The 17339-nt window shown below is 51.1% G+C and overlaps 7 protein-coding genes across 7 annotated transcripts; 5 read left to right on the top strand and 2 right to left on the bottom strand.

The window, feature by feature from the left end:
* Positions 1-621: 621 nt before the first annotated feature.
* BGZ61DRAFT_359572 (putative extracellular polygalacturonase) lies at positions 622-1972 on the top strand (the record flags this gene model as incomplete). The annotated part of the gene is made up of 5 exons (XM_046241090.1): positions 622-870; positions 929-1345; positions 1398-1527; positions 1590-1674; positions 1723-1972. The coding sequence occupies 5 exons, from the start codon at positions 622-624 to the stop codon at positions 1970-1972; spliced, it is 1131 nt and encodes a 376-aa protein (XP_046100692.1).
* A 1135-nt stretch (positions 1973-3107) lies between these two features.
* BGZ61DRAFT_535657 (uncharacterized protein) lies at positions 3108-3803 on the bottom strand (the record flags this gene model as incomplete). Its single annotated transcript, XM_046254290.1, has 1 exon — positions 3108-3803. One exon carries the CDS (start codon positions 3801-3803, stop codon positions 3108-3110), a length of 696 nt encoding a protein of 231 aa, XP_046100691.1.
* A 220-nt stretch (positions 3804-4023) lies between these two features.
* Positions 4024-5724, bottom strand: BGZ61DRAFT_359925 (putative xylosidase/arabinosidase; the record flags this gene model as incomplete). The annotated part of the gene is made up of 3 exons (XM_046241117.1): positions 4024-4786; positions 4842-5499; positions 5565-5724. 3 exons carry the CDS (start codon positions 5722-5724, stop codon positions 4024-4026), a joined length of 1581 nt encoding a protein of 526 aa, XP_046100690.1.
* Positions 5725-9331: 3607 nt separating this feature from the next.
* Positions 9332-10976, top strand: BGZ61DRAFT_456952 (uncharacterized protein). The gene has a single exon (XM_046246582.1). The coding sequence runs from the start codon at positions 9454-9456 to the stop codon at positions 10744-10746; it is 1293 nt and encodes a 430-aa protein (XP_046100689.1). The 5' UTR covers positions 9332-9453; the 3' UTR covers positions 10747-10976.
* Positions 10977-12346: 1370 nt separating this feature from the next.
* On the top strand, positions 12347-12802 carry BGZ61DRAFT_456950 (prion-inhibition and propagation-domain-containing protein). The gene has a single exon (XM_046246581.1). The coding sequence runs from the start codon at positions 12369-12371 to the stop codon at positions 12738-12740; it is 372 nt and encodes a 123-aa protein (XP_046100688.1). The 5' UTR covers positions 12347-12368; the 3' UTR covers positions 12741-12802.
* On the top strand, positions 12369-13192 carry BGZ61DRAFT_551706 (uncharacterized protein; the record flags this gene model as incomplete). Its single annotated transcript, XM_046255509.1, has 1 exon — positions 12369-13192. A coding segment is annotated over exon 1 (452 nt), but the record flags the coding sequence as incomplete, so codon positions are not given.
* Positions 13193-14015: 823 nt separating this feature from the next.
* On the top strand, positions 14016-17262 carry BGZ61DRAFT_359346 (uncharacterized protein; the record flags this gene model as incomplete). The annotated part of the gene is made up of 4 exons (XM_046241070.1): positions 14016-14284; positions 14361-14995; positions 15057-15794; positions 15851-17262. The coding sequence occupies 4 exons, from the start codon at positions 14016-14018 to the stop codon at positions 17260-17262; spliced, it is 3054 nt and encodes a 1017-aa protein (XP_046100686.1).
* Between the last annotated feature and the right edge of the window lie 77 nt (positions 17263-17339).

Below are 17339 nucleotides of genomic sequence, written 5' to 3'. Positions count from 1 at the left end.
GTTGATTCAGTATCCATATCTGGCCATCTGGTTTGTTTTACGGCCTAGGCGTTTGAGTCAAGGGCCGAATACGTCTTCACACTCCCTCAAAGATACTAAACTTAATATGTCAGTGGCACTCCGTTTATTCCGAAACCCCGTTTAGGAAATTATGGTGGCAAACGGACATGGATTGTCCCTTAAATGGCGGAAAATTACCTATGTTCGGTCCGCCGGCACCCGCTACAGGGGGGTGGCTTGCTCGGTGTGCGGGGTCCGGCAACTAACACCGAACTCTCAACCAAGTCTATGGGTTTCGGACTTGAATAGTCAATGGCTAATCCCATTGTGGATGGTTCTAGCCCAGGGAAGTTACGAAGGCTTCATGGTGTTACAGGCTATTGGAGGAATAACAGTTTCAAGTTGTGAATTACCAGGACCAGCAGCCATGGACAAGAGAGTCCGAGGGGGTGATTGTAAACTCTGTAGCAGTTCATCGTGTGATTGTTCAATATATCATATGGACTCTTGAAACTGTATAAAAGGGCTCTTACATCGCGATCAAAGGGTCATCATCAGCAAGACAACCCATCGACTTTGCTTTCAAGAACACCAACTCACTCTCCATCCTCGCTCTTCACCATGACTAAGATCTTCCCTCTTCTCCTCGCCGCTCTGGCAGGATCTGTAATTGCCAGCCCTGCTGCACCCGTTGTTACTCAGGCTCCTTCTCTCGACAAGCGGGCGGGAGCTACTTGCACCTTCACGGGCACAGCCGGTGCCGCCTCGGCCAGTGCTCAGCAGAAGAATTGTGCAACCATTGTTTTGAGCAACGTTGCTGTTCCCTCTGGTACTACTCTTGACCTCAGTGACTTGAACGACAACACTCATGTACGAAACCATGCTTCTCCCCATCTGCGTCTCCTTTTAACTTGCTCATTGTCCTCAGGTCATCTTCAAGGGAACTACCACCTGGGGCTACAAAGAATGGGCCGGTCCTCTCCTCCAAATCGCCGGAACGAGCGTCACCGTTGAAGGTGCCAGTGCTACCTTGGATGCTGGAGGTGCTCGATGGTGGGACGGCAAGGGCACTGATGGAAAGGTCAAGCCCAAGTTCTTCTTTGCTCATGGCTTGACCTCGTCGGTTATCAATAACCTCCACATCCTGAACACCCCCCTCATGGCTGTCAGCATTTCTAACGTCGCTGGCCTGGCCGTTAACAACATTATCATTGACAGTAGCGCCGGTGACTCTGCTGGAGGTCACAACACCGATGGATTTGATATTGGTGATAGCTCCAGTGTCACAATCACCAATGCCAAGGTGTACAACCAGGATGACTGCGTTGCTGTCAACTCCGGAACCGTAAGATGATGCACCAGTGCGATTCCCTGCCCTTATTAACACTATTACTCAGGATATCACCTTCACTGGCGGCCTTTGCTCGGGTGGCCACGGTCTATCAATCGGCAGCGTTGGTGGCCGTTCCAACAACGTAGTGAAAAACGTCAAGTTCCTGAGCAGTACAGTTCAGAAATCTGTTCAAGGTGAGTAGCGGCTCTTTGCCGTAAACCAATTTTCGACGTCACTAATTGCTAATTCAAATAAGCCATCCGAATCAAGACTGTGTCTGGCGCCACTGGCTCCGTGTCCGGCGTGACCTATGATGGCATCACGATGTCAGGTATTTCCAAGTAAGTTCTCTACAAGAATCTCATCAACTCCATCTAACCATATACTAGCTACGGAATAATCATCGAGCAGAACTACAGCGGAGGTGACCTTAAGGGCGACGCCACCAGCGGCGTCCCGATCACCGGTCTCACCATCTCTAACATTATCGGCACCGGCAGTGTTGCTTCCAGTGGCTACAACATTGTCCTTGTTTGCGGTACCACCGGCTGCTCCAACTGGACTTGGTCCAAGGTCGCTGTTACTGGTGGCAAGTCTTACGGCGGCTGCAAGGCTTATCCCAGCGTCGCCTCTTGCTAATTGGCGGAATTATATTACTCCATTCTATTCTATGTTGATTATATTATAACCACTTTCGTTTGAGAATAGAGAAAGATGGTAACTACGGGGTTGCCTCAAGCAATTCTGTAAATTCTAGAGTCAATTAACTGCATTATTATATTTTCCACAAGTCCACTGTCCCTCTCACGCCACGCAACTCTTTTGCAACCAATGAAATAAAACTAGACGATAAATAAACTAACATATCTATATATTAGTTTCATAGTGTTATCCCCTTCACAAATACTGATTACTTTGAGTATCTAAATAGTGCAACGTTCTAGCTTAGCCTATGAAGAATCTTTTTCACACGAACAGATACATCCACGGATCTGGTATAATGAACTCAATTCTTTCTGACAATTTGTAACGCTTGCATCCAACACTTAGTTTATCATTCCAATCGTGCCACGAACACTCTCCTGTAGATTAGTCGGAGAGTATCCTACACCTCCTTTGAACATTGTTCCCACGTTGTAGATTGCCTTGAAATCCTCCACCGGATTGCCATTGAGTAGGTAGAATCAAGTCAGCCCGCATACCAACGGCCATGGTCCCTCGATCAACCAGGCCCAGACCTCGTGCTCCATTCAGGGTCGCAATCTTTATCACCTCCAGTGGTGGGATACTAGCCATGACTAGTAGCTCAAGACTCTCTAGATTCGTCGAGCCAGGCACCGCTCCAGCTAGCGAGACAGCATCTGAGCCTATAACCAAATTACCACTTGCCTCCAGAATTTGTAATCCAACTCCATGAGTTTGCGAAGAAAAACAGTAAGGTCGCCCATTTTACCGTGTATTTTCCCGATTTCTTGCTCCCACTGTGACAGCCTTTGTGGCGTTTAAATGATTTGGCAGCGTTATTAACGGGAGGAGGGATAGAGTTCGGCATGAGTCGAGCCAAGCCACCAAAGTTGAATCGACAATGGCGCCTTTTTCCAAAACTTGTTGGAAGATGTATTGGACTTCTGGGGAATCGACATCGAGATCCATCATGAGCGCCCCAAAGAGAATATCAAAGCGGCATTGGCGGCGGTCCTGATCAAAATCTACGTCTGCCATCATAACAAATTGAGTCTCTAGTTCGGAAATTTGTGCATCGGTTGAGGCCGGATCAAACGCCGCCTCTCCCCTTCCGCAGCCGCAGGATATCGACGGCGGTGAACTGGAATCCATGCCCGATCTCGTCAATCGCAGGCTCTATGGCCTCGAGAATTGACATCGAGCAAAGATGTGCGTTAATATTCTTACCATGTAAGTTGGCTTCCCCCGCAGCCGCTGTCAATTGCGAGCGTGAGATGTCGACGTATGTTTTGAAGTTGTGGAAGCCACGTTCAGACCAGTATCGGACTTCGCGCTTCGCAGCTTCAGCATAAGCGATTTCGGGCATTAGCTGGTAGTACTTTGGGTCTCCTTGGATGAACAGCGCGGTGAGGAATAGGTCTCGTCCAAGAAGAATGTCTTTTTCAATGCCTTCTTTCAGTTTTAGGTCGTCGAACGGGTGATAGGTCCCGATAGATCGCGCCGTGGTCACACCAGCAGAGAGGTAGAGGCGCGGGACAGTGACCATAGACGGTATGGCTAGGTAGGGCATGCCCGTTACTTGCGACATGGAATGGTAGTAGAGGTGCTCACGGTGCGTAACATAGCCCGGGATAATCGTTTTGCCGTCTTCAATAATAGTTGTTTGAGCTTCCTGCGGTGCATCCCCTGTGCCATCGATGACACGGGCGTTCTCTAGAACAAGAACTGTAAATTTATGATAGATAAATTTGTTGTTGCTAGGCTCGCACTGGGCCCCAGGCGACATGTCCGAAGGTTGAAATGCTAGCAAACAGGAGCTGCTGTGACGGCTAGGGTAGAGGACCAATGAAATAGAAATGTGTTGTTGAGATTGAAGAAGTAAAAACCATGCCCAGCCAAAGTCTTGGGCGGAGACATCAGTCTAAGTATGGCCTTGTCCTACCCGTACTGAAGTTCCAGGGTCACAATAGACTCTAGTTCAATGCCCGATCGAGAATAAGTAGACCTTAGTATTTGATCTGGAAGCTACGGAAAGTAACTAAACTTTCTTCATCTTCTGGAGTAGAGTCACCCACCGCAAACACTCCAAATAAAGTACCCGTAAAATCTTTCTGGGCAAATGCCTCTAAAGGAACAGAACCAATCGTCCTCCACCCCTCTTCTCCATCACTTGAGAAAGAGAAGGAATAATCCTGCTTGCTAGATTGTATCCGCAAGCCAAGCTTGCCCGTCGATCCCTTGGTGATGGAGACCTTGGAGATTAAATCGACTTTATGCTGGAACTCTTGCGGACTCGCGAGACGGAGGACAATCGCTTCTAAAGCCGAGTCGTAATAGATATCTGCATGGCGATGTTCATCCTTGAAAATAGTCAAACCAGCTTTCAAATTATCCCCGTCAGAAGGTAGGTCCAGCGCCACCGTCGCGGTGTCTGTGAAGTGACGCTGCCGTTGGCCTATGAAGGATGGAGACCCAGACAAAGAGGAAAGATCGGTCGGACGGGGAATCAGGCTGATGGTGTCCTTGGCTATCCTGAAGTCCTCAAGAGCAGGGTCTCGTATGTGAATGAATGGCGTAGCAGCACTTGGCTTGAACGAGTCAAGGGGGCCAGTGATGGTCACATCTCCAACGTCTCGAGAGAATTCCAACTGGGGGTGATCGATCTTAGGCCAGCCGCCAACTGACCATTCGACGGGTGTAAGGAATGTCTCCCTGCCCATAGAGAACCTGCCATCGTTATAGCGCACACCTAGACAAACACACCACCATCTAAAACGATGCATCAGCTTCCTAGTCGCACAGTGCGACTCGGTTTCCGACTTACCTGCTATTGCCGTCTTGGAAAAGCTCCCCGTGTCCTGTGTTCCGAATGTCCTCGGCTTTCCCGTTTGCTGTCAAGATCGGGTTACACTCCGCCGTTTCGTAAGGACCCCAGATATTACGCGATCGAGCAATTGATATCATATGACCTTCAAACGTTCCGCCCTCAGCTGCCACCAGGTAGTAATATCCATCTTTCTTATAAATATGGGGACCTTCAGGGTCTTTCTTCCCGGCATAGCCTTCCCATATCTGCTTGATCTCGGAGACTCGCTTTCCAGTCTTGATGTCGATCTCGAACTGGCGGATAGTACAATTCAGCTCGATCAAGGGACCATCACGCCAAGAGCCTTGAATGTAAACCCGCCCATCATCATCGAAGAAAATGCTTGGATCAATGCCCTCGAAATCAAAGTATACTGGATCTGACCACTGTTGTGACCAGATATCGGTAGTTGTGACATAAAAGTTGGCACACTTCGCGTTACCAATGTCGTCGGTTGAGAAGTTCGTGCATACGACGTAGAACGTTCCCTGATTCCAACGAATAGTCGGTGCAAAGAGTCCGCCAGCTGGTACCAATGGCTGATCGCATCCCATATTAAAGATGCCTGTCCTTGCGTCGCCGAGTGGGATCTGCCCCACACGATTTATCGCGTTCCCTGAGAAGCAAGTTGCAGGTTAGCGACAGTAGGTCATGGTGGCATTCAGATGTGGTCAAGCTTACCAATATGTGCCCAATCTTGTAAGTCTTTGGAAGCATAAATAGGCAGGCCAGGGTAGAAGTGAAACGAGGAGTTGACAAGGAAGAATGTTCCTTCAGATTCAACGAAAATGACGGAAGGGTCGGGGGCAAACCCTGGGATGATAGGGTTGTGATAATTCATCGGGCGTAAACCGGCGTATCGTAGCTGTAAATTCAGTGAGACGATCAGATCTACACAGGCAATCATTCCCTTTAACTAATCCGATCACCGTCTTTCAATGTCCACCCGTCCACCCGTCCACCCGTCCACCCAGTCCACCCAAGGCACCCGCTTCTCCTCATAAATCACTCGCTGGTTGTGGAGATCTTTGTAAAGACCGGCTATGATCCAGGCAATCTTGAGAGCAACAGACCCCTACATATTCGTACCATTTACCCGGATATCTAATGTGGGGTTCAACTCCGCGGTGAGGTAATTCCACAGCTTAGACATCCGTGAGAACGAGTCCGTCGTCTCCCTTGAGCTCCCCGACGCGTGGGATCGGGTTGACATTGGCATCCTTGACGACGTCAGCTGCATGGACCGGGCGAAAACTGAGGCGTCACGACCTTGCCGCCCTCATTGAACACGTCGTTCTTGCGTTTCCTTCCAGCCATGGCTGACAGCATGGGCACGCATGCCTACACCTCGAACTACAGTTGTCATAGCCGTATCTCCGTAATACTCGCCTCGGTCCCTGCGGGCTGGTCTAGCGTGACGGCGCCCCGGGTGATGGACAGCAGATGGGCGAGGTCTTATCCAACTCTTCCTAGCTCGCATCCTGAGCGACGTTCTTGATCGGAATATCGGACGTCGCACTTCAGTGATCCCGGCTCGGGGTTTGATTACGAAGCAGCAGGAGCTAAAGGGAGTCTATACTTATTGTCTCCACAACATCGAATTGACCGAACAAAATACCGACACACTTATTGTAATGAGGCACGAATGAGCGAGAAGGCCTGAGGTCGTACCAGCTAGTTGGCATTAACACATCATCGTGACGCGGATTGCGGATTAAGAGCTCCAAGTCCAGCGGCGGGCCGCGCAAGACCAGGTTGACCGAGAACTCGGGCGGATCTAGATGCAGTGTGGAGAGCAAGCAGGGGAAGGTGACGCTTGCGTACATGGCGATGCCGACGGAAGTGTCGAAGTGAAACGGGTGGAAGTGCATGAAGAGTTATCCAAGACTCACCGCTCACCTGTGACAAACCGCATATCCCCCGGCATAGCCTTGACCCACGGCTTCTCACCTCCTCGTCATATCAGCCTATACAACTGAGCTAGTGTGCCTCCCGGAGCGGCGAGGCACCGCTCTTGTTCATATCGATGATGGGAAACTCGGGCACCTACGCCACGTCCAGGAGGGCGAGGTGCAAGTCTGCAAGTCGTACCCAAAGCCTCCCATCAAACTATCAATCTTGGCGACACCAAGCTTGGCAATGGGGGACCCTGCTATATGGAAAACATGTACATAGACCCGTTGATGGCGCCCGCCGTGCGCGGCTCCTCGTACGCGCCGCCGGCCACGCTCCTCAATACCGCCACCGTGCCGGTGAACCGCCAGCTCGTCATCGTCGCCGAAGCTCACCAGCGAGCCGGAGATGCGTATCGGGGCCTTGATGACGCCCAGGTTGACGGTGTAGGAGACGCTGAGCAGCGAACAAGGACACGGGACCCAGGCGCACCGTGGCATCGAGTCACACCTTGATCCTGATTAAAGATACGCCCTCGATGGACAGGCCTACTGTCTTGGCCATGGGCGCTACAGACTGCGCTGCATCATCGTCATGGCCGTCATCGCCACGCCGATCTGGAGAAATATCTCCTCTCCCATCTATTGTATTGCATCCCTGACAATCGAATGGGATTTTTGCACCACATGAACTCGGCGACGTCGGAAAGACACGGCCGGCTATCGGTCTCGCGCAGCGTTACTAGCAACGTTTAGCTTGGTTTTGTGGCTCGACGGTAGGTCAGAGAACCGGGTTAGAGGGACCAATGCCGGCTGCGTCAACCGGATTCCGGAAGGATAAATTCCCAACACCGGCAAGAACTAGTCCCAGCCTCACGGCAAAGACTATCTCGATATTGCCGTCGCGAGCGTAATGGGATGGCTTACGCAGCTGGACAACGGCGACTGTCGGTTGGTCAAGGTTGATCTGACTGAGTCTTAGTAGGACTGTTCTTTGGGAAATGGTAGCGCGGCGAGCTCGGTGAGTCTTGAGAAGGAGCCTTACACACCAGCTGAAACGTTATGTCATCTTACTGCAGGCACCTCGTTCTGCTCGTTCTAGCTCGTTCTGGCTCGGGCCGGTAGATGGTCTACCCCTGGGGCTGGGGCAAAGCTACCTCGTACTTCGTACATGATCTGGGAAAAGGGGGTCGAGCCCGAGCCGGATCCACTGTAGGCAGGCCTCAGCGGGATCGCCGGAACCACTTGTAAGGCATGAGACGTGAGAGCTTGTCCCAACGGCATTGCTGGTCGCTGACAGAATGGCTTTCTAATCGTAGGTGAAACCCCCAGACCAAAGTTTCGAAATGACTAGAAAGGGAATAGTGAACCGTAAGCCACCCATTTTAATTTATGCTCGACCGGTCCGGGACGTCGGGTTCTCGCATTCGGTCTCGTCATCTACGAAGAAGCGAAGGAGGCTAAGCCCAATAGCGCAGCACTGAAGTCAATCTGCTTCTACTCCAGATTGTTTTCACCCGAGTATGAGATCCACAATGACTGTTTTGAATTCCGACTGTTTCTCCTCCCCCTGGAAATCCGGCATAAGACGCGTATTTAAAAATAACGTGTGGCATAAGCCTATCACATCAGTCGCACACGAGCCCAGATCACTCAACTCAATACCGCCCCACTCAGCTCACGATAACGACTAACAAAGGTGGCGGTCTACCAGCGCAGAGGCAGCAGCCCCTGGGTAACTCCGCCACCGCAGTACGTCACTGTCGTCAATAAACATGGTGTCAAAAGAGGCTGAGACTGGTTGCAAGCACGATAGGCATTTTTCAAGGCAGATTTTGGAGTGGGTACATATGCAGGAACTGAAATTAAAGAAAGTTAGATACGCAAAATAAATACGCGGAACGCAAATACGACGAACTCGGGTGGCTGCGCCCCAAGGTGGGGAAGAGGGTCGAATCCGAGCGGCCCTTTTATCCTCTCGTGTCATGTCACGGTAGTCGAGTTCTGATTAGGCCAGCTGAAGCACCATTATACATCATTTCCACTCTACGGCGACGTCCTGTTTCATTTCAGGTCGTCCTCTGAGCCACCCATAACAATTACTAAGAGTTGAACAATGGCAAAATCTTACAACCATGGAAGAGGAAACCTAGTCGGCAACTCAGCCACTCACACGGCCATCACCCGTAGAAATTACTATTCTGGTAGCCGGAACGGGCGGTGACCTGACAGGTTAGTGCCCAAAGAGCTTAGCCCAGGCCATTCAACCATCATGTCATGCGACTTTGACCCGAAAGCGATTTAGTTCCACATGCCAATGCTACGTAGTCCTCATACGCCTAAGGCGTACCATTTTCACTCTGCAATAAGACTGAATTCCGCAGTATTTGCGTATCGGTCTTTTGCTGAGTGCACTGTCCAAGTATCGGCTCCAGGGGCCGATCTAGACTTCACGGGGGCTAGCTGGGGCATGAATGTGAAGTTCAAATTATTTACCCCACTGAAAAGGAGGTACAGAGGACGCCCTTCGACGTCACATCGAAATTGAATTTATGGCCTGTGTCTCTCATACGGAAATAGAGCATCTTGCTACCGCTATAAAGTATCACTCCGTGTCCACATCAACCGTCCTACAATCTTATCAATCGGGGAATAAACGTCAGTCTAATAAGCTTATCATGATGTTTTCGGCCTACAACTTCTTCGCTGATCAGTCTCCATGGGGACTGGTCTGCTGCCTTACCCTGTCCGCCGCCCACGTCGTGGTGGGATCCGTCATTTTTGACCTGGTTCACTGGGCAGCTCATCAATCCGGTCGATGGTCAAATCCCATCCTCCGCGGCTTGGCACGAATGCATGTCGCCCACCATCAATATTTCGATCAACGACTCAACTTCAATTCATCATATTCGTCCCGGAACCTCCTCTATCACCTACAACTGGAGCTCCTTTGCCAGGTGGCGGGGAGCCTAGTGAGCTGGCAGCTGGCTCGCGTCGTGGCTCTCGGGATGTCTCCGCCTGCGAATCAGGATATAATACTCGCCCTGTTGTTCTTCGTCATACGCTCAGGCATAGTCGCTTGGGATGAAGGACGAGACTCGAACCACATCTCTTACAATCGCCTACCCAAAGACCCCCACTCAGTTATGGTCGGACCTGAGTACCACGCGCTTCACCACATCGACCCCCGCGGCTATTTCGGATCCATGATCCGCCTTGTGGATTGGTGGTTTGGCACGGCCGTAACGTTGCGAGGTAGACGCATTACCATCACAGGCGCAAGCGGGGCGTTCGGGCAGGCGTTACTGAAGGAACTTGGCCAGGAAAGAGGCCCATCAATCAAGACGGTACATTACGGAAGTGATTGGACGTATGACAATTATCACGGACTGGAAGCCACTCTTCAGAACACCGACATTCTGGTACTGGCCCACGGATCAAAGGGGCCCGACGCATTCAAAGCCAACTGTGAAAGCGCGGTTGCCATCATCGACACATTCATGCGCGTCCGAAAGCCACCGAGATCTATGCTACTCCCGGAAGTATGGTACGTCGGAAGTGAGGCCGAGCTTCACGGCGCATGGACGGATGATATGCGTTCTTATACCGACTCGAAGCGTGCCTTCGTTTCATTTGCTCGAACATACTACGAGGACGAAAAGTTCATTTACCGGCACATTGTCCCAGCGGCGTTTTCATCTGCAATGGGGCCGGCCATCGTCAGCGCAAACTGGGCAGCGAAGGTGGCTTTGTGGTGGATTCGACGGGGAGCGCGGTATGTGCCTGTCACGTATACGGGGATGGCCTTGTTAAACTATTTTCGGTTCCAATACTGGGTCAACCCGAGAAAGCTGTCAATACCGATCAAAGAGTCCGAGCAGCTGTCGGGTGCAGAGCTTTCAACACCGAGCTTCTCGGGTGTTGACAAGATTCGTTGCGCGATAAACAATTCGAAATCGCTCTTGTCTTGAGTCACACGTTCTTTGAGCGCGTTTGAGCCCTTGACATCAGTCGGTCAATATAAAGGCCGCTGGGAGGAGTCTTTTTTGAGAAGCGGAAGGGTGCAATGGCTGGACTAAATAAAAAGATATGATGGTGCAACAAGATGATGGGATATGTTGAGTAGAATCTTACAGGTCAAGCCATTTTCATTGTCTATCATTAGAAGAAGAATTAGGTCCGATTCAATAGTATTTAAATAAGTTAATTTTCCTAAGAATGGGCTAGGTGTTGCCGAGTGCATTGCCTAGTGTAGCTCGAAAGTACTCAGTCCAAGACCAATCCAAGGACTCAGCGGTCAAACCAAATTGGGGCAATTGCCACCTCTCCATCATTTTTCAGTCTAGCCTGTAGCATCGATGGTCCTGCGCGAAATAGGCCCGCTATTTACAGTGTGCCAGTCTGTTGAGTTGCAAATTACCATGTTGTTATCGTTGGGGCACGTCTAGTCCTAGTCATCGCAGTCATCAAGGGGTGCTGCATTCAAAGTCTGGCGGAGCAGCAAATGTGCGATTCTGTGGTGCTGGTCACCTCTCTTTCGCTTTTCTTGACGCTGCCTCGGTTGTGGCGGTCGAGTCAAAGCTAATGGGTATAGGAGCGAAAGAAAAAGATCGTTCAGACGTGGTAGTAGATGCTTCCGATATGCTGGTGAACAAGTCCGCGAGGGGAGAAATCACCATGAGAGAAGAAATTGGCACTAAGGAGACCTTTGATTCTACGGAATCAGTTGCCGTCTTTGTGCTCAAAACAGCAGTACTCGGCTCCAAGGTGTGGTCTGTTGAAGAGTTCGTAAATTCCCAATGGGGTCTCATGATTAGCTATAGTAAAAGCCTTAGGTTACTATAGCTATTCCTATATAATGAGAACCTCTATATACTTCTATAGGCAGCGAATATAGATACTAACTTATTTTTCTGTTAAATTTTTCAAGAGTTGGTTTACAGTCCATACTAATCTTCTAAGGCCGATTAAGGAAGATTCACGTATTATCAAAATTGATTACATGACATAATACGCTTCAAAATAGAAATATCAAGATGAGAGCATTGATATCCTCAGCAGAGCGTCCCGGATGTATTGATAGAAGCGTCAAGCATAAGACCCCGCCACTCCTTGGGCCCAGGACTAAATATAAGCGCAGAGTGCCTTGACAGAAGAAAAATGACACGGAATGTGAGTGTGCTAACGAGAGCGACAATTTCTCCTTGAACTGGCGTGATATCTTCATCGTGACGTCACCTAGTAGACATCCCTTTCTCGCTTTGGGTATTTCCGCCCGTGACTGTGATAGCTCGGTGATGGTACCGCAAAGCAATATCGTCTTGCTTTTGCCGGCCCTGAGATCCCTAACAGAGTTCATTATACATTCTCCACGGTTTGCCGATGCCATTCTGGCATTTTCGATGGTTAGGGATGTTCCCAGGGGTCAGCCTAAACCAGCTGCGGCTCACAGTTGGCTGCGGCGGCGCTTAATTGACCACTGGGACACGCTTTTTCGTCAGCCGCACCATCCCCTCACCGAATGCAACTTGAACAAGCAAGGCTCCCAAAGGACACCAGAAAATCTCGCATTAATTCACCTCACACTACCAGCATGGCTGAAGTCTTCGGCGTTGCGGCCAGCGCTTTGAGCGTTGCGGCCCTGTTCAACAACTGCGTCGACTGCTTCGAGTACATCAAACTGAACCCCCATTTCGGTCCAGTCGCCGAACGCTGCCAACTGAAACTCGATGTCGCCAGGAACCGACTGGGTAGATGGGGCGAGGCAGCCGCGATCAATACGGACCCTCGCTTCCCCACCAATGCCAGAGATTCTCGACAAGTCCGAGCGATCCTAGAAGAGATCGCACTGCTCTTCCACACTTCACGGGAGTCATCGAAGCACAACTTCGATGCGAGGCCAGATCCGATGGCGCGCTTTGAAGTTAAGAATATGACGCTAGCGTTTTGGAAACCGCACGATTAGATGGGGGTTATTGCTCGCCAGAGGCAAGACCGAACAGGCCTACTGAATAAGTCTGCGTGGACGTTGTACAACAGCGACTGCGACAAGCTTGTTGAGCAAATCGCGAGATTTTTGGACGATCTGGAGAAGCTGCTCCCCGTGGAGACCACGTATCGCAAGCTCGCGGAGCTGGAAATTGAGGAGCTGGACAGCGGGGGGGGCCTGGGGGGGTTGTTGGACGCCGCTGCCCGCGCCGATAGTGTCTTGTATGAGGTCGTTGTGAAGAAGATCTCTGACATCCGAAGAGATCTTCCTCCCGGCGTCATACAACCCTCCAATAGGGACGGTCCCGCTCACCAGCCTCAAGAACCCCGGCAGACAGTTGATGCTTCTGGCATTAGAGGCGAACACTTCACTGAGGATGATGCCCGTGAGCAACTGTCCTCTTATGTCGTAATTAGACTTGAGAAGATGGGTAACCTTTACGGTGTTGATGATGAGGGTTTTCCCTTGAAACGCAACTGGGAAAGAGCCAAACATATCAGACTGACCGACCTCTCCCAGCAGGAGATTAAGCGCCAACTTCGCAGAATTGAAAGATATACAAAGCCGCTTGCCGAGAAGAAGGCTGCCTGCTCTCTTGCTGTTCAGCGTCAACTGGAGATTATCCAGCAGGACCTTTCTCATACAGATCCAGACAAACGGTTCTGCTGCAAGTTAGTCCAATTCGAGTCAAAACTCCGAATGCTAGAGGAAAGAGAACTCCAATATCTCGAAAATTCTAGCAAAGGGGGAAGAAATGACAAGAAAGGCAAGGAATCTATCGCCACCCACTCAAAAAAGAGCAGGCCGAAGCCTAAGTATGAAAGAGTCGCTATTACGGCCTACTTCAAAAGGATGCCCACTCCCGAACAGAGTGGCCTTAGGATGCTCGAAGAGGAAGAGAGAAACCAGCAGATGGCGATCCAAGAGGAGGATGATGACGACGAGTACGGCCCGGTGACGGCTCCCGCCCAGTTCCCGACTCCGGATGAGAGTGTCATCTCTAGGTATGAAGAAGATAGTGTTGGGAGCTTGCCGGAAATATCAGACTTTGATCAGGATGGCCGCAGCAGAGCGACATACCCAACGACCATGGCAACTTCACAACCTACAACCAAGGATGGAGCTGAACCTAACAAGGCTCTTGTGCGCAGTGCACTGACAATGGGAATGGAGGCGGAGCAAGAAGGTGAAAGTTCGAAAGCAACGGGCCAAGAGGCCATCCCAGGTGATGATTTTTCCGCCAATGTCGACATGGAGGATGATACCTGCAGGCGCGACTCCGATGCAGAGACCACATACTCTATGGATTCCATATTGGATGATACCAAGCTTGTTTACCTCCAGGCCTTCTCGGATCAGCTCTCCAGAGACCTCACTGATGATTTAAACAACCCAAGGGCCTCGGGTCTAAAACATGAGTACCTCGAGATGGCATTAAAAACGTTTGCCTGGAAGCTGCATGGAGAGTCGTCAAACCCGTTTCAGTGGTGGGCATCCGTTGTTCTCCATCGGAACCGAAGGTAAGTACTCCGTCCCATAACCGTACCTCTGGAACCCCCCTTGCGTCGATTCCCATCCTAAGCTGATTGCGAACAGGGAGATTGTCAGCCTATTATCTCAAACCCGCACTGCTGGGTCTGACTCCGTTAGTGGCGCCGAGAGCGACGAAGAGCACGAACGCGAGCTGTTCCAGAGACCCTCAGCGATGACCTCTGACTGGCTCAGTCAAGTCGAGCCAGGTCTCTTGGATGACCCCTGGGCAGAAGACTTGATCAGTGACTCCGAGGACGAGCCGGACCTGTTTCAATTTGCAGACTACGAGCAGTTTGTTCGCAAATCCGGTGCTTACAAATGGCTGCTTTCTAAGATACGCCAGCTTGATCAACTAACCTACGGAAATTTCGACTCGATGTCCGAAATTGGGACGCAGATTCGGAATCGACTTTGGACGCAAGAACCTCTCCGCCAAATCAGCGGCCGCAAACCGTCGTCCACCGTTACCATGGCATTTTCCTTGGACTGGAACCCCATGAGCATTTTTCGAGACCGGGAGATAGACCTCACCCAGACAGATATTTTTGAAAGAGTAATGTGTTTGACCGGTACGGTGTACGAAGCTCAGGCCACGACTGTGATGGAGTACATGACCCAGACATGGCCCGAGACAGGAGAGCATATCATCGCTTTGATAAAGAAACTCGTCTCTGTTCCTGAGGGGAAAGAGTGTGTTTGTAAGTCCGATCCAAATAAAACTGCTTGCCGAACGGCTGGGAACTGACATCATGCCTCTAGATCAGCTACCAGAGTCACCTGTAACTCTACAAGACAGACTCTCTGACAGTGTCCCGCTCAGGAAGCCAAGTACTCCCCAACTGCGGGCACAAATCCTTGGGCCTTCCGATTGCTCAATTTCTGTAACCGGAGGCCTGTACTTTGTGTCTGAAATAGCCGAGCAAGTTGGGTGGTTGGCTGCAACCCTGAGATGCTCCCCGAACGCAACAAGCCGAGGCGTTGTGACCTGTACCCCTCGCGTGAAAGATCTTCAGATAACCGCGAAGGAAGCTGCTGATCCAGTAGCAGCGATAACAGGATCTTGCCGGATTGTCTTTGATTTCAAGCAGGTTACCGAGAATGGCGACCCTACTGAACGCAATGGCTTATGCTGGGTCCCTCTCTTCATGCGCCCCATCCTCGTCAGTGGCTATCCGATCCTTAGAAGACCCGAGAAAAATACTGGCATTGAGATGTCCTTACGATTCATGGCCTGCCTCGTCCGGTCCCGGGAGGTGGTCCAGTGGGGGAAGAGGATAATCATCAAGGGCTTCAGTTCGTTATTAGTCGCCACTCTGGCCACTGCCGGGACGGTTGTGTGGCATCTTCTTGTTAGCAAGAGCCTCGAGGAGCGCATTTCTTACGTTGACCCAGAGCTTGATAATCTGGACATCCGAATGCCCGAAGGATTCTCGCTTCGAGACCTCGAAGGGAGCCGGCACTTCGTCGGTTGGTGCGCAAACGCTACGGATATGTGCGGTATGGATTGCTCATCTTCGGTCACCGAAACTGCTTCATTAACACATCATCTCTAGGATACAAAACAGCGGCGCTGAATGTTACGGCGTCTGGCTTGCGGGAGCCCCCCGCATCTATTGCCATAGACAAACTGTACATCGAAGCGGGATCTGGTTTTATTGGCGGGCTGAATATGTCCTTCAACAAAAAGGAGCAGCCGTTTTGGCTCGAGAGAGAGAAAGACTACCCCAGCCTCCTTAAATGGGTCAGCCTACAGCCCATTGTCTTTTACGACGTATCAGATCGTCGGGCATGGCTCGTCGACGGCGCATCCGCGCTACTTCATTTGGTGCGGATATCGCTGCATCTTGACGAACACGATCCCGAGTCGACGTACGACTGGGTCTTTGATGCTTCCAAGTTCAAGGACCAGTGGAACGGTTGTACGGGACGCCATGCGGCGCTGAAGACGCTAAAGAGCTGGGATAACCTCGACTTGAATCTCTACATCATCAGCAAAGGAGTCCTCAACGGGCAACCGGTTACGGAACATTCGAAACTCGAGACGCGAGTAAAGAAGATCCTCCACTCGATTGAAATCTTGATTGACGTACAGGTCAAAGTGGCGTCCCAAGATGGCGTCAGGATACCCCAAACTCTCGATCCCCGGAGAAGCATCACCGGATTCGACATCCTAGACGTCATTTCTCCCCTTCGTCCTGTGCATGCGCGCATGCAGCACATCAACGCATGGGGGCCCGGATGGAGAGACCTATTGCCAGCAGTCGGTATCACGGCTATTTTTGGAAATGGTTTCGGGAACCTCATCTGCCCTGACGACCCCTCTAGCGTCTGCAGCAAGTGGAAGTGTGTACCCACCGGGTCGGACTATCTGGCTGCTTCCGTATCTACCCTCCAGATGCTGCACAAGCGGCTCCTGACGAGGATGGAGCCTGGCTTGGGCGTTGGTGAATTGACGAAGAAGGTTGTGTGGTTTTCGTCATCCGACCCGCTCCGAGCCTGCCAGTGCGTAGAGACTCCTGGAGCATGCCATGTCAATCCGGTGCAATTCCTCATGCCAAATAGGTATCCCAGACTCATATCTAAGCCCATGACACCGGTGGATGTCGTGGGTCTTGGCCAGCAAGGCGCCGTCATATTTGGGCATATGGCCTTGTTAGGGCGTGGGAGGGAGGGTAAAGACGCGGTGCGAGAGGACCAGGAGAGTGACCAGGGTGAGCAGTCTGTTGCGCATTCGGTTTCAACTCGCGCCCAAGGAAGTGTGCACGAAGCTTTGGGCCCATCTACTACTGGCTCAACTGCTGGCTCTTCCGTCACTCAGCCGTCGACGATAACGGTGCCGAGTGTGGAGGCGTCTATTGACAATCTTGAACAAGGCAAAGGAGAAGGAGGGGAAGGGTCCAGCGCGAATAAGTCCGGCAAAGGGACTACAACGTTGCAGAAATTGAGAAATTGGATAAGGAAGTAAAGTGAGCGTTTACAATTACAGGTTTACAGAGCTAGTGTTGGGTTATTGATACGATGATCTAAGGGCGAGGGATACGG

Source organism: Ilyonectria robusta (genome assembly GCF_021365365.1).
Source record: "Ilyonectria robusta strain PMI_751 chromosome Unknown BGZ61scaffold_18, whole genome shotgun sequence".
Lineage (NCBI taxonomy): Eukaryota > Fungi > Ascomycota > Sordariomycetes > Hypocreales > Nectriaceae > Ilyonectria > Ilyonectria robusta.
Note: the sequence above shows the minus strand (reverse complement) of the source record. Positions and strands in the feature narration are given on the sequence as shown.